We start from the raw sequence: 15,940 nt of genomic DNA, 5'->3' as shown, positions 1-15,940 counted from the left end.
ACCTTGTCCCTTGCTCCGACTACTAATTTCTTTGTTTTTTTTCTTTTGGTTCTTAAATAAATTCATAGAAAGAAGAAATTTTACATTAATGACAACTGAACTCACAGCTTATTGCTTAGCAATAATTGCTCAGACAATCAGCAGAGCAATCATTGCGCAATGGATTGCTACATATGGCAATTTGCGGTCTACACTCGCAAATTTCATTGACGCAATCAAATTTGACAATTGCAGCAATAAATATTGCTACGTGGAGACCTAGGGTTAGAGAAATAAGTATAAAAATTAATACATTTATATACTGTATACATTTATACTGTTGATTTATAATTTTAATAACACTCTTCTCCTTATCATTACAAATTTTCCAACCTAATTTGTCTAAGATATACATATGTACATTTAACATACATTGTGAATTTTGTTAATACTTTAAAACTAAATGAGAATAAAAAATCAATAAATACATTGAAAAAAAAAAAATCGATAAAAAACAACAAATAAAAATATATAAAAATGATTAACCTTCTAATTAAAATAACACAAATACACATGGAATCAAATATTGACAATAAAAATATCCAAAAGAAAACAATGAAAAACTCTTTGTTAATCTTTAATGAAATGGCCTGGCCCCTTTAAAAGAAGCGTTTACATTTACATTAAATTGACAACAATATACTACATCATATGAATAAGCAAAAATAAAAAAATTAATAAAATATAAAACAAAATAATGACAAGCAAGCGACCCCTATATAAAGTATGGTTTGACAATTAAATCACATTTAAATAAAACTTTTATGGAAACAACAATGGGAATGCAGTGGTGGTCAGACTGATCAAACACCACTGACTGAATGACAGTAAATGACAATAAACAATATTAAAACACATGTTAAGTTTCCCAATGCATACAAACGATTTATTTAAAATAAATAATTGATTTCTTAATAATAATAATAATAATAATAAGAAGATATCCAGTAGGAAAAAAAGATGTTAATTAAATTTACAATATAATCTACATACCTACATATATACTTATACTTATTTGTCTGTCTGTCTGTCTCTATTTGCAGGTTAAATTTATGCTTGATGGAAAAGTTAAACAATATATTGGACAACCATTATAAGTTTTCAATACTAAAGAAAATCTTTCACTCAACTGTTTAGTCCACAGCTTTAGCAGCAACAATAAGTTAATTCTCAATACGTATTAATATTAAAAAAACTAAAAACAGTTTTGTCATTTATATATGTATCTGGCCTAACTTGTTAAATAAATTATTATTTTGGATTCGCAGCAACTAAAAATTTAACCTTAACTAATTAATTATAATTATAACTCAATAATCACTAATTAATTATAAACAGGAATTGAAAATAATTAAACAAAATTATAAAAATGGAATGGAAAAGTTTTCAAAAATGCTAAAGAATTGTTTTAGATTTTAACCTTTAAACTTTAAAGAAAAGTATCTCACAAAATTAAAAATTTAAAAAAAAAACAAACAATATGTCGACGTCTACTACAACAAATACCACCTGCACCTCCACCATAATCACCTCCGCTTCTCCCTTAGTCGGCAACATGAATAAAATATCCACTTCGACACCACAAAAAAATGCCCCCGATCCAGTAGCCACGGTAGAGGCTCTAGCCGATATAAGCGGTTTAGCTGACACGGAAACCTCTAATGTTTTTCATGATGACACTATTAATACCAGCCTAAGTCCTCATCATAGTGGTGGCAGTAAATTAAATAAATCCAATTCAGCCTCTAATAGTCCGGTGGCTAAGAGACATATTAATTCGGGTTCTATAACACGTATACGCCCCCAGTCTAGCTATTCGGCTAGAGTGTTAATATTTGATGATTCTGACCAGGAATTTGGTGGCAGTGGCAGCAATAATAGCAATGCCAGTGGCAGTGGTAATAATACTCAAGATGTCACCACCACTACTAAATCATCGATCGGTTTGGAAATGTTGGGTTCGTCGCCTAAAAACGATTCATCGATATCGTCATCTCAGTCGTTGTTGCGTAATTTGAATTTGACAAAATCCTCGTCGGGTGGTTTATCGGGCAGTTCGATTTCTTTGCCCGCCAGGGGTTATGGTGCTTTATTGCGTAAGATATCCTATCAGCAGCATACCTATTCCATGAGATCATCAAGTAATGGTGAGTGAAAGTTATTAAAGATCATAAATTTGAATATACATAGATATAGACTAGACCATAAATTAGACTAGACCATAGAATAGATCATAGTCAAGATCATATTCTATACTCCTGGACCATAGACCTGACCATAGACCAAACCATAGACCAGACCATAGACTAAATGATAGACATGATCATATACTAGAGTAGATCATAGAATAAACCATGGACTAAATCATAGACATAGACTAAATTATAGACTAGATCATAGAGTAGACCATAGACTAGATCATAGACTAGATCATAGACTAGATCATATACTAGACCATAGACAAGACCATAGACAAGATCATATACTAGAGTAGATCATTGAATAAACCATGGACTAATTCATAGACATAGACTAGATCATGGAGTAGACCATATACTAGATCACAGACTAGATCATAGACTAGATCATAGACTAGATCACAAACTAGATCATAGACATGATCATAGACTAGATCATATACTAGAGTAGATCATAGAATAAACCATGGACTAAATCATAGACATAGACTAAATTATAGACTAGATCATAGAGTAGACCATAGACTAGATCATAGACTAGATCATAGACTAGATCATATACTAGACCATAGACAAGATCATATACTAGAGTAGATCATTGAATAAACCATGGACTGAATCATAGACTAGATCATGGAGTAGACCATAGACTAGATCACATACTAGATCACAGACTAGATCATAGACTAGATCACAGACTAGACAATAAACCAGAATATACAAAAAGCCATAACCAGATAAAATTATTTTTCACACAAATATTTTTTTTTCATGCAAAAAATTTTTTTTCACTCAAAACCCCTTTTCCACAAAAAAAATATGTTTGCATCCAAAAAAAATGTTTCACTCAATATTTTCTTCATCAAAATTTTTATTTATTTTTTGTGCTATAATCGTCATATAGCTCTCTTACTTGTTTTCTTCTACATTTGTCTATATAATGAAATCCTTTTCTAGACTCTTCAAATTTGGTACGCATGCGTAACACTTCATTGGGAAAGTCGGCACCCTGTCTAACGGGCAGTTCGTTCCGGGAACGTGAGAATAGTCTGTGCAAAACATCAACTGCCCCCAATGCACTAACGCAATCGCCATCGTCCACGTCATGCAACAATGCTTATGCATCATCTTCTACAACTAACGCAAATGTTACTGCACCATCGGCGGGAACTTTAAATATTTCACGTTCCGGCAGTTGTGCCGGCCTCGGCATTGGCAAGCATCATTTGCATGGTGTAGTAATGCGCGGTAGTGGTGGCTCCAGTGGCGTAGCTCATCATCGTTTAAGTTTGGTAACGGGTGGCATAGGTGCGGCGGCAGCTGCAGCAGCGGCAGCCAATTCTAGATCTCATTCACCCTATTCGGCTAGTCCTGTTGACAGTCCACGCATCAATTCGCCCATGCAGTTTGCATTTGCACCGATTAAACGTATAGCTACATGCCGTGGAGATGGTAGAAGATGGTCGGTAGCTTCATTGCCATCGTCGGGTTATGGTACGACACCGGGTAGTTCAAATTTATCGGTAATTAGTGTGATGAATTAAAACCTAAATAAATAATTGTAATAATTTTCTTATTTTGTGCTTTTAGAGCCAATGTTCTAGCCAAGAAGCCTTGCATCAATTGCATAATCTTTCCGGCCAGGAGGAATTGCATATTTTAACCGGAGAGCCGGGTAATCCACATGCCATTGTTAATTGTTGTGCTGAACACATGCAACAGCAACAACAAGCCATAGCAGCTGCTCACACAAATCGTCCTCATTGCATTAAACACTGTGCTTTAATAAATAACACCACAACAACCGCAACAGCAACACTAACAACGAATAAGTCTACCGTCCCGGGACAAAATAGTCCCAAACTATTTCAAAGACAACAACATGTGCCAACACAACCTCAGCCACCTGCAGCACCTCCAGCCGGCTTTGTATATAATCCCGCTGTAAACCACAAGGGCTGTCCCAATTGTTGTGCTGATGTCAGCATGGTTTGCAGTGGCAATGGTGCTAACAGCCAGCAGCAACAGCAAAATAATAACGCCGGAACACCAGGTGGTTCCCAAAGCAATAACAATAATCATAATACAAGCAATAGCAGTGGTAGAATATCCCCCTTCCACAGGCCTAGATCAAGATCTCTCTCAAGTCCCTCGCGCAGTCCAGCTATAGACAATGAAATTGCCATGATGAACACTTTATACAAAGATCGCTTTCCCAAGGCCACTCAGCAAATGGAGGAGCGTTTGAAGCATTTTATAAATGAAAACAAATCGGCGGCCTGCAATAGTTTCCGTGATTCCCAGCCCATAGTACGATTCGTCCATCATCAGGTCTTGGAAATGGCACGAGATTGCCTCAATAAATCCGAGGCCAAATTGATAACCTCTAGATATTTCTATGAAATGAGTGAGAACTTGGAACGTTTACTGTTGGAGACCAAGGAAAAGAGTCCCGAGGCGGCTGTAGAACTGGCGGGGGTTATAAAAAAGCTTTTGCTAATTATCTCCAGACCGGCACGCTTGTTAGAGTGTTTGGAATTTGATCCAGAGGAATTCTATCATCTGCTAGAGGCGGCCGAGGGTCAGGCCAAGGCCATACAAGGCATTAAGGCAGATATACCTCAGTATATTATACATAAATTGGGCTTAAATCGTGATCCCATAGCAGAAATGCAACAGGAGGCTAAAGAAACTAGAGAGGCCTGTGATACCAAGAGTGGCATGGCCTCTGTTAATGCAAGTCTACTCAATGACTCGGGCACACCCTGTTCGCTTTTATTAAGTTCCCCCTTGACCTGTGTTTCAGCTACCCTAAACCCCAATGCTGAATTGAGTTTATTAGCCAACAGTGGTACAAGTACTCCACACCCTCCCATGCCGCAACAACCGCCCCAAACACCCGTGGCAACGGCAGACATGCCCTCATTTGCCTCAGCCATAAGTAATCAAGCTAAAACACAATTAGCCACATGTCAAGAACAAACTGCTATGCAAACTTGCTCAGCTCAACAGCAACAACAATCTAATGCTGCACAGTCTGCAGCACAGCCACCTCCTCCGCCGGCGCCCCAACCCATACCCAATGAACAAGATTTCGATATTGTTAAATTGATCTCAAATGGTGCTTACGGTGCTGTCTACTTGGTTAAACACAAAACAACACGACAACGTTTTGCCATGAAGAAAATCAATAAAAATAATCTCATTTTACGTAATCAAGTCGAACAGGTTTTTGCCGAACGTGATATACTCTCATTTGCCGACAATCCCTTTGTCGTCAGCATGTACTGTTCTTTCGAAACGAAAAAACATTTATGTCTGGTCATGGAATATGTGGAGGGTGGTGATTGTGCTACGCTGCTGAAAAATATTGGACCCCTGCCGGCTGATATGGCGCGTTTTTATTTTGCCGAAACTGTATTGGCGGTGGAATATCTGCACAGTTATGGCATAGTACATCGTGATTTAAAGCCCGACAATTTGTTAATTACCGCTTTGGGTCATATAAAACTAACTGATTTCGGTCTCTCCAAAATGGGCTTAATGTCGCTGGCCACCAATTTGTATGAGGGTTATATAGACTCGGAAACCAGGCAATTTTCCGATAAACAAGTAAGTAATAAATAGGATAATTCATTCCATGAAAGATTTATTAAAAAAAAATTATCTTTTTGACAAAGTCGCGATTTAATTCACGATTTTCGATCTCTTGAATTTTGACACTTTTCAAAAAATTTAAATTGATGAATAATATCGCGAGTTTTTCAAAATGCTAATGCCCAAATGGCTCCTTAGGGTATATGTGGTAAATTGTTGGCTGATGTACGTTGGAGTGAATGATATTTATTTTACAATTTGTAAATTTGTTTAGGTTTACGGCACTCCCGAGTACATAGCACCCGAAGTGATTTTGCGACAAGGCTATGGCAAACCGGTAGACTGGTGGTCTATGGGTATTATTCTCTATGAATTTCTTATTGGTTGTGTGCCATTTTTTGGCGAAACAGCTGAGGAGTTGTTTGCCCATACGGTTAATGATGACATTGAATGGCCGGACAATGATGACTGGCCCGTACAACCAGAGGCTAAAGATATTATAACACAATTGTTGCAACAAAATCCCCGTGATCGTTTGGGCACTCAAGCCGGTGCTTTAGAAGTTAAAGAACATTTCTATTTTGATGGTTTAGATTGGAATTCGTTGCTAAGGCAAAAAGCGGAATTTGTGCCCCAGCTGTCTAATGACGATGATACCAGTTATTTTGATAGTGAGTCCTGATTTAATTTTATATAAAAACAAAACAATTTGAATATGCATTTTCTGTTTAGCTCGTATGGATCGTTATAATCATGATTTGGCTGGTGAAGATACAGACGATACCGATGACACCCCGGTTATAGGTTCCTTTTCTTCATACACTCCTCAATATCGTAAACAACACTATTCCTGGTCCCGCGTGGCCTCCACCACCACCATAAGCTCTTCGACTACTACTAATACTACGGCGACTTCACATAACACCATATGCACCATAACGGCCAGCAATTCGTCAGTGGCCGACATGAAATTGCAAGTTACTGAAAGTACATCATCGCCCACAAATACTGTGGATTCGGTGGCAAAGTGTCGTAAGATAGCGGCTCCCTTGGCATCGCCTCAAACTATTATCACACAACAATTGGTGAATAAGGTTTTGAATACCCCGCAATTAAGGAAAATAGAGGTAAAATGGAGATACAAAATTAAAATTTATTAAAAAGTACTTTCGTTGAATTGTTTTAATGATTTTTCTGTAGGAGACATTTTGTAAAGTTCCTTTTAGACTTAGCAGGAAACTAGACAATAAGGAAGACTATAGACTAGACCATAGACTAGACCTTAGACTAGACCATAGACTAGACCATAGATTAGATCACATACTCGACTAGAATATAGACTAGATAATATATTAAACCATAGTCCAGACCATAGACTAGACCATAGACTAGACTAGACCATAGACTAGACTAGACCATAGACTAGACTAGACCATAGACTAGACTAGACCATAGACTAGACTAGACCATAGACTAGACTAGACCATAGACTAGACTAGACCATAGACTAGACTAGACCATAGACTAAACTAGACCATAGACTAGACTAGACCATAGACTAGACTAGATCATAGACTAGACTAGATCATAGACTAGACTAGACCATTGACTAGACTAGACCATAGACTAGACCATTTACTAGACTAGAACATAGACTAGACTAGACCATAGACTAGACTAGACCATAGACTAGACTAGACCATAGACTAGACTAGACCATAGACTAGACTAGATCATAGACTAGACTAGACCATTGACTAGACTAGACCATAGACTAGACTAGACCATAGACTAGACTAGACCATAGACTAGACTAGATCATAGACTAGACTAGACCATAGACTAGACTAGACCATAGACTAGACTAGACCATAGACTAGACTAGACCATAGACTAGACTAGACCATAGACTAGACTAGACCATAGACTAGACTAGACCATAGACTAGACTAGACCATAGACTAGACTAGACCATAGACTAGACTAGACCATAGACTAGACTAGACCATAGACTAGACTAGACCATAGACTAGACTAGACCATAGACTAGACTAGACCATAGACTAGACTAGACCATAGACTAGACTAGACCATAGACTAGACTAGACCATAGACTAGACTAGACCATAGACTAGACTAGACCATAGACTAAACTAGACCATAGACTAGACTAGACCATAGACTAGACTAGATCATAGACTAGACTAGATCATAGACTAGACTAGACCATTGACTAGACTAGACCATAGACTAGACCATTTACTAGACTAGAACATAGACTAGACTAGACCATAGACTAGACTAGACCATAGACTAGACTAGACCATAGACTAGACTAGACCATAGACTAGACTAGATCATAGACTAGACTAGACCATTGACTAGACTAGACCATAGACTAGACTAGACCATAGACTAGACTAGACCATAGACTAGACTAGATCATAGACTAGACTAGACCATAGACTAGACTAGACCATAGACTAGACTAGACCATAGACTAGACTAGACCATAGACTAGACTAGACCATAGACTAGACTAGACCATAGACTAGACTAGACCATAGACTAGACTAGACCATAGACTAGACTAGACCATAGACTAGACTAGACCATAGACTAGACTAGACCATAGACTAGACTAGACCAGAGACTAGACTAGACCATAGACTAGACTAGACCATAGACTAGACTAGACCATAGACTAGACTAGACCTTAGACTAGACTAGACCATAGACTAGACTAGACCATAGACTAGACTAGACCATAGACTAGACTAGACCATAGACTAGACTAGACCATAGACTAGACTAGACCATAGGCTAGACTAGACCATAGGCTAGACCATAGTCTGGACTAGACCATAGACTAGACTAGACAATTTAACGTTCGTTTAATGTTCTATAGCATTCGTTAAGTTTTTTCTATAAAGAAATTAATCTTCGTTAAGTTTTTCAATAAAAAAAATATTTTTCGTTAAGTTTTATTTTAAATTTTTGCAAAATTTATTAAATTTTCTTTCACAAATCTCCATTAGATCTCCACCAGTTGTTTGAAAGTTCCTTCAACTCCGGATGCCGACTATTTACCCGAATTATTGCACAACGTTACCATCGGCAATGAAAACGATATGCGTATTCTACATCAAATCCTGCAACAACCACCTGGTGCTGCTGGATCAACCAGTCTGGCACCATTGAAACCAGAACGCCATCATAGACACAGTATGCCACCCAATACGACAACAATTATCACAACACCAGCTACACCACCAGCTGCAATGGTAAATGCCCCCGTAGAAGTTGCCACAAATACCTCGAAATCATTGGCGTCTGCTACAACCTCAGCCTCAATTACTAACACGAACACAACAATGACAACGACTACTACTACCGCCACCTCAAGTACAACTTCAACTGGAACCACCGATCGTAGACTTGCCGATATCCATCGTAAATTAGCTACTTTAGCCACGGCACGCAGTACTCCCGAATCCTCACAGACCGACAGTGATGATTTTTCACCACAGATTGCACGCAAACGCAAAGGTGTTTGTGCCCGTGACATTTTGCCCAGATTTTCCATATCTATTGAAGATGAGACCATTAGTGGTGGTTCATCGTCTGCCGAAAATACCCGGGAACAGTCACCGCTGGCTTTGCAGCATCAAAAGTCCATGGACAGTCATATAGGGGTGAAAAATCATCGTTCACGTTCATCGATTGTGAAATCAGCCTCCGCCTTGGGCCTGTCCTTGATGTCCTCAGCTAGTAAGTTTACTTTGTTTTAATAATTTTCAAAATTTAATAAATTTTTCTCTTCTCAGTTGATAATTCTCAATTGGCCCAACAATTGTGCAATATTACTGCTGGTATACAATCACCCAGTACAGTTACTAGTGGTGGTGGAGGCGGTGGTTCAAGTACTGCCTCTTCCCGTGACACTTCGCCGTGTCGTGAGTTGTCTCCATTGGTTACCAATCTCAAACCACCCATTATTATACGAAGAGGACCTCGTGGTTTCGGCTTTACTGTGCACACCATACGCGTCTACTATGGCGATACTGATTTCTATACCATGCATCATTTGGTCATGGCTGTGGATGAGGGCAGTCCTGCTTTTGAGGCTGGTCTAAGGCCAGCCGATTTAATAACACATGTTAATGGTGAGACTGTTCAGGGTCTCTTCCATACACAAGTATTGCAATTGCTTTTAAGTGGTGGTGAACATGTCACATTGAGAGCTACACCCTTGGAGCACACCAGCATTCAAAGTGGTGGCCGCAAACGTGATTTAATGCAAAGTAAATTGGCTAAAAAGGGCGTGAATCGCCAAAAGAAACAAACGAAAAAGGAACACGACAAAAAGCGTAAAACTTCATTATTCAGGCGCATTAGCAGTAAAAGAGCTTCTGCTGAGATACAACAGGTTAGTATTTCTATAAATATAAAAGAGTAACATTACTGAAAGACTGACTGATTCAACGACGCCCAGCCCAAACGTCAGCTAGTTTCGTGTAAAAATAAAACGATTTATTAAAAATTCTTTTCCACAGATTGCTGCAGGCATAAGTTCGCCCACCACACCCTCAGCTATGGCGGGTGGTGTTGCAATTGCCAGGAATTTGTCACCCTTGGACTCTTCTTATCACAGCAGCAGCTGTTGTCAATCAGCAGCCACTTCTTCGCAGTCCACATCACCCTCTTCATCTTCACCCAATACCCCTACAGGTGCTGGTAATAACAATAATAATAATAACAATAATAATGGTGGTGTCTCTTCGGCTGGCAATAATACCGGCATAGGTTTTGTTAGCACTTCCAATACGGTGCTATTGCCCATAGCGGGTTCAGTGGCTGGTGCTGCCACTGCCGGTGCTCCGGTTGGTGTAATGGGAGCCATACCAGGTTTAATTTAAATAAAAAAAATGTTAAAAGCTAATTTTTTACTAATAATTTTATTTTACAGTATCTCCCACTGCTGTACCGCAGCTTTATCAAAGACCCTCCACTTTACATGGTCTAAAACACAAATTACACACCGGCTGTTCGGGCAATACCACTGTTTGTCCCACAGGTACCGGTGTGAAAACCTTGCACACCAATTCGGCTGCCTCTATACCCAATAGACGCAAATCGGTGGGTCATATACCCTTGTCGCCCTTGGCTAGGACACCTTCACCCTCGCCACTACCCTCATCACCCACACGTTCACCATCGCCCTTGGCCTTTCCTTTGATTGGCCATCAGCCGGGCTCCTCGAATACTACTCAATCGTATAGCCCCGGCGGATCATTGCCTGTTGTACAAACAGTAACGGCTGGCTCTAAAAAGGCCGGTTTTGTGCGCACAAAATCTTCAGAACCCTCTTCACCACTACTGCGTCGTGCTCTATCACCCGATCGTTTACATCCACGCAGTGCCGAGTCAAAATGTACTCTAATATCGCCACTGTGCTGTTCGCCACCCATTAAACAGCCCCAAAGAGTTATTGGTGGAGTATGGCGTCCGACCAGCACCACAACAACCACTTCAAATTCTTCGACACATGCCATAAATAATCAGCCGGCTTTGCCGCCCATAACCACACATCCACAATACCAGCAGCAACAGCAGCTGCAGCAGCAACAACAGCAGGCTGCTTCGTCAACAGCCTCAACCTCTCAATGTGGTAGTCGTCTTTTAGAACAACAACAACAACAGCAGCAACACCAACAACATCATCAGCAACACTGTGATCTTTCCACCAGTTCAGACGAAACTGCATTAATATGTGATACTTCTGTGAATTCTCAAGCAGCTGCAGCTGCAACTGCAGCAAACACTTCTTCAGCATTAGTTAGTACTCCGTCCGGTATTGCTCTGCCAGCACCGGGTGAAATGTTACCTCGCATTGCCGAAGAGAAAGACTCGCCCACCAGTACTTCGGAAACAACACCCGGCTTTATGCAGACCATCAATGAGCATGAAGGTGAAATTAACTACAATCAACAATTGAAGGTAGACAAAGACAAGGCTTTGGAGAATAAAGCTAAACAACAACAGCTGCAACACGACATGCAGCTGGATATGGATGACGAAGATGGCGGCGATTGTGTTAAGGAATTGAAAAGTGTTAATGTGATGACGAAATCGAAATGCAACGAAAGCAGTGAGTATTGACCATTGATACATTGATTGACACAAAATGTACTTGTTCTGGAGTTTTTACAAATCGATATTTGGTGGGAAATAAGAGTGATCACAGATTATTGCCCTTTTTCGTCTAGGACCTCTTATTAAAGATCTATGTGTGATTTTAGATTTTTCATATAAAAAGAGTGATCATAGATTATTGCCCTTTTTCCTCTAGGACCTCTTATTAAGGATCTATGAGTGATTTTAGATTTTTCTTATAAAAATCGATATTTGGTGGGTAATAACAGTGATCACAGATTATTGCCCTTTTTCTTCTAGGACCTCTTATTAATGATCTATCAGTGATTTTAGATTTTTCATATAAAAATCAATATTTGGTGGGAAATAAGAGTGATCACAGATTATTGCCCTTTTTCGTCTACGACCTCTTATTAAGGATCTATGAGTGATTTTAGATTTTTCATATAAAAATCGATATTTGGTGGGAAATAAGAGTGATCACAGATTATTGCCCTTTTTGGTCTAGGACCTCTTATTAAGGATGAGTGATAAAAATCGATATTTGGTGGAAAATAAGAGTGATCACCGATTATTATCCTTTTTCGTCTAGGACCTCTTATTAAGGATCTATGAGTGATTTTAGATTTTTCATATAAAAATCAGTATTTGGTGGGAAATAAGAGTGATCACAGATTATTGCCCTTTTTCTTCTAGGACCTCTTATTAACGATCTATGAGTGATTTTAGATTTTTCATATAAAAATCGATATTTGGTGGGAAATAAGAGTGATCACAGATTATTATCCTTTTTCTTCTAGGACCTCTTATTAACGATCTATGAGTGATTTTAGATTTTTCATATAAAAATCGATATTTGGTGCAAAATAAGAGTGATCACAGATTATTGCCCTTTTTCGTCTAGAACCTCTTATTAAGGATCTATGAGTGATTTTAGATTTTTCATTTAAAAATCGATATTTGGTGGGAAATAAGAGTGATCACAGATTATTGCCCTTTTTCCTCTAGGACCTCTTATTAAGGATCTATGAGTGATTTTAGATTTTTCATATAAAAATCGATATTTGGTGGGAAATAAGAGTGATCACAGATTATTGCCCTTTTTCGTCTAGGACCTCTTATTAAGGATCTATCAGTGATTTTAGATTTTTCATATAAAAATCGATATTTGGTGGGAAATAAGAGTGATCACAGATTATTGCTCTTTTTGGTCTAGGACCTCTTATTAAGGATGAGTGATAAAAATCGATATTTGGTGGAAAATAAGAGTGATCACCGATTATTATCCTTTTTCGTCTAGGACCTCTTATTAAGGATCTATGAGTGATTTTAGATTTTTCATATAAAAATCGATATTTGGTGGGAAATAAGAGTGATCACAGATTATTGCCCTTTTTCTTCTAGGACCTCTTATTAAGGATCTATGAGTGATTTTAGATTTTTCATATAAAAAGAGTGATCACAGATTATTGCCCTTTTTCGTCTAGGACCTCTTATTAAGGATCTATGAGTGATTTTAGATTTTTCATATAAAAATCAGTATTTGGTGGGAAATAAGAGTGATCACAGATTATTGCCCTTTTTCTTCTAGGACCTCTTATTAACGATCTATGAGTGATTTTAGATTTTTCATATAAAAATCGATATTTGGTGGGAAATAAGAGTGATCACAGATTATTGCCCTTTTTCTTCTAGGACCTCTTATTAAGGATCTATGAGTGATTTTAGATTTTTCATTTAAAAATCGATATTTGGTGGGAAATAAGAGTGATCACAGATTATTGCCCTTTTTCTTCTAGGACCTCTTATTAAGGATCTATGAGTGATTTTAGATTTTTCATATAAAAAGAGTGATCACAGATTATTGCCCTTTTTCGTCTAGGACCTCTTATTAAGGATCTATGAGTGATTTTAGATTTTTCATATAAAAATCAGTATTTGGTGGGAAATAAGAGTGATCACAGATTATTGCCCTTTTTCTTCTAGGACCTCTTATTAACGATCTATGAGTGATTTTAGATTTTTCATATAAAAATCGATATTTGGTGGGAAATAAGAGTGATCACAGATTATTGCCCTTTTTCTTCTAGGACCTCTTATTAAGGATCTATGAGTGATTTTAGATTTTTCATTTAAAAATCGATATTTGGTGGGAAATAAGAGTGATCACAGATTATTGCCCTTTTTCGTCTAGGACCTCTTATTAAGGATTTGTGAGTGATTTTAGATTTTTCATATAAAAATCGATATTTGGTGGGAAATAAGAGTGATCACAGATTATTGCCCTTTTTCGTCTAGGACCTCTTATTAACGATCTATGAGTGATTTTAGATTTTTCATTTAAAAATCGATATTTGGTGGGAAATAAGAGTGATCACAGATTATTGCCCTTTTTCGTCTAGGACCTCTTATTAAGGATCTATGAGTGATTTTAGATTTTTCATATAAAAATCAGTATTTGGTGGGAAATAAGAGTGATCACAGATTATTGCCCTTTTTCTTCTAGGACCTCTTATTAACGATCTATGAGTGATTTTAGATTTTTCATATAAAAATCGATATTTGGTGGGAAATAAGAGTGATCACAGATTATTGCCCTTTTTCTTCTAGGACCTCTTATTAAGGATCTATGAGTGATTTTAGATTTTTCATATAAAAAGAGTGATCACAGATTATTGCCCTTTTTCGTCTAGGACCTCTTATTAAGGATCTATGAGTGATTTTAGATTTTTCATATAAAAATCAGTATTTGGTGGGAAATAAGAGTGATCACAGATTATTGCCCTTTTTCTTCTAGGACCTCTTATTAACGATCTATGAGTGATTTTAGATTTTTCATATAAAAATCGATATTTGGTGGGAAATAAGAGTGATCACAGATTATTGCCCTTTTTCTTCTAGGACCTCTTATTAAGGATCTATGAGTGATTTTAGATTTTTCATTTAAAAATCGATATTTGGTGGGAAATAAGAGTGATCACAGATTATTGCCCTTTTTCGTCTAGGACCTCTTATTAAGGATTTGTGAGTGATTTTAGATTTTTCATATAAAAAATCGATATTTGGTGGGAAATAAGAGTGATCACCGATTATTGCCCTTTTTCGTCTAGGACCTCTTATTAAGGATCTATCAGTGATTTTAGATTTTTCATATAAAAATCGATATTTGGTGGGAAATAAGAGTGATCACAGATTATTGCCCTTTTTCTTCTAGGACCTCTTATTAAGGATCTATGAGTGATTTTAGATTTTTCATATAAAAAGAGTGATCACAGATTATTGCCCTTTTTCGTCTAGGACCTCTTATTAAGGATCTATGAGTGATTTTAGATTTTTCATATAAAAATCAGTATTTGGTGGGAAATAAGAGTGATCACAGATTATTGCCCTTTTTCTTCTAGGACCTCTTATTAACGATCTATGAGTGATTTTAGATTTTTCATATAAAAATCGATATTTGGTGGGAAATAAGAGTGATCACAGATTATTGCCCTTTTTCTTCTAGGACCTCTTATTAAGGATCTATGAGTGATTTTAGATTTTTCATTTAAAAATCGATATTTGGTGGGAAATAAGAGTGATCACAGATTATTGCCCTTTTTCGTGTAGGACCTCTTATTAAGGATTTGTGAGTGATTTTATTAAGGATGAGTGATAAAAATCGATATTTGGTGGAAAATAAGAGTGATCACCGATTATTATCCTTTTTCGTCTAGGACCTCTTATTAAGGATCTGTGAGTGATTTTAGATTTTTCATATAAAAATCGATATTTGGTGGGAAATAAGAGTGATCACAGATTATTGCCCTTTTTGGTCTCTCTTATTAAGGATGAGTGATAAAAATCGATATTTGGTGGAAAATAAGAGTGATCACCGATTATTATCCTTTTTCGTCTAGGACCTCTTATTAAGGATCTATGAGTGATTTTAGATTTTTCATATAAAAATC

The 15,940-nt window shown here is 37.4% G+C and overlaps 1 protein-coding gene across 4 annotated transcripts in view; it reads left to right on the top strand.

Moving 5' to 3' along the window:
• dop (microtubule-associated serine/threonine (MAST) protein kinase dop) overlaps positions 1-15,940 on the top strand; it is a 45,758-nt gene that overhangs the window by 15,871 nt on the left and 13,947 nt on the right. For 3 of the 4 annotated variants that reach the window (XR_010576327.1, XM_065506470.1, XM_065506469.1), the window contains exons 2-10: positions 1,083-2,186; positions 3,195-3,760; positions 3,828-5,849; positions 6,109-6,505; positions 6,567-6,961; positions 8,873-9,605; positions 9,662-10,263; positions 10,391-10,742; positions 10,804-11,985. Coding sequence is in view for 3 of the 4 variants with exons in the window: in XM_065506470.1 (XP_065362542.1) it covers positions 1,520-2,186; positions 3,195-3,760; positions 3,828-5,849; positions 6,109-6,505; positions 6,567-6,961; positions 8,873-9,605; positions 9,662-10,263; positions 10,391-10,742; positions 10,804-11,985 (6,916 nt within the window). In the remaining variant the exon portion in view is untranslated. Of the gene's footprint in view, positions 1-465; positions 898-1,082; positions 2,187-3,194; positions 3,761-3,827; positions 5,850-6,108; positions 6,506-6,566; positions 6,962-8,872; positions 9,606-9,661; positions 10,264-10,390; positions 10,743-10,803; positions 11,986-15,940 lie in introns of those variants that run through there. The other variant, XM_065506471.1, reaches the window with a different exon arrangement.

Source organism: Calliphora vicina, chromosome 3 (genome assembly GCF_958450345.1).
Source record: "Calliphora vicina chromosome 3, idCalVici1.1, whole genome shotgun sequence".
Lineage (NCBI taxonomy): Eukaryota > Metazoa > Arthropoda > Insecta > Diptera > Calliphoridae > Calliphora > Calliphora vicina.
The sequence above is the reverse complement of the archived record's forward strand: the minus strand, read 5'-3'. Positions and strand labels throughout refer to the sequence as shown.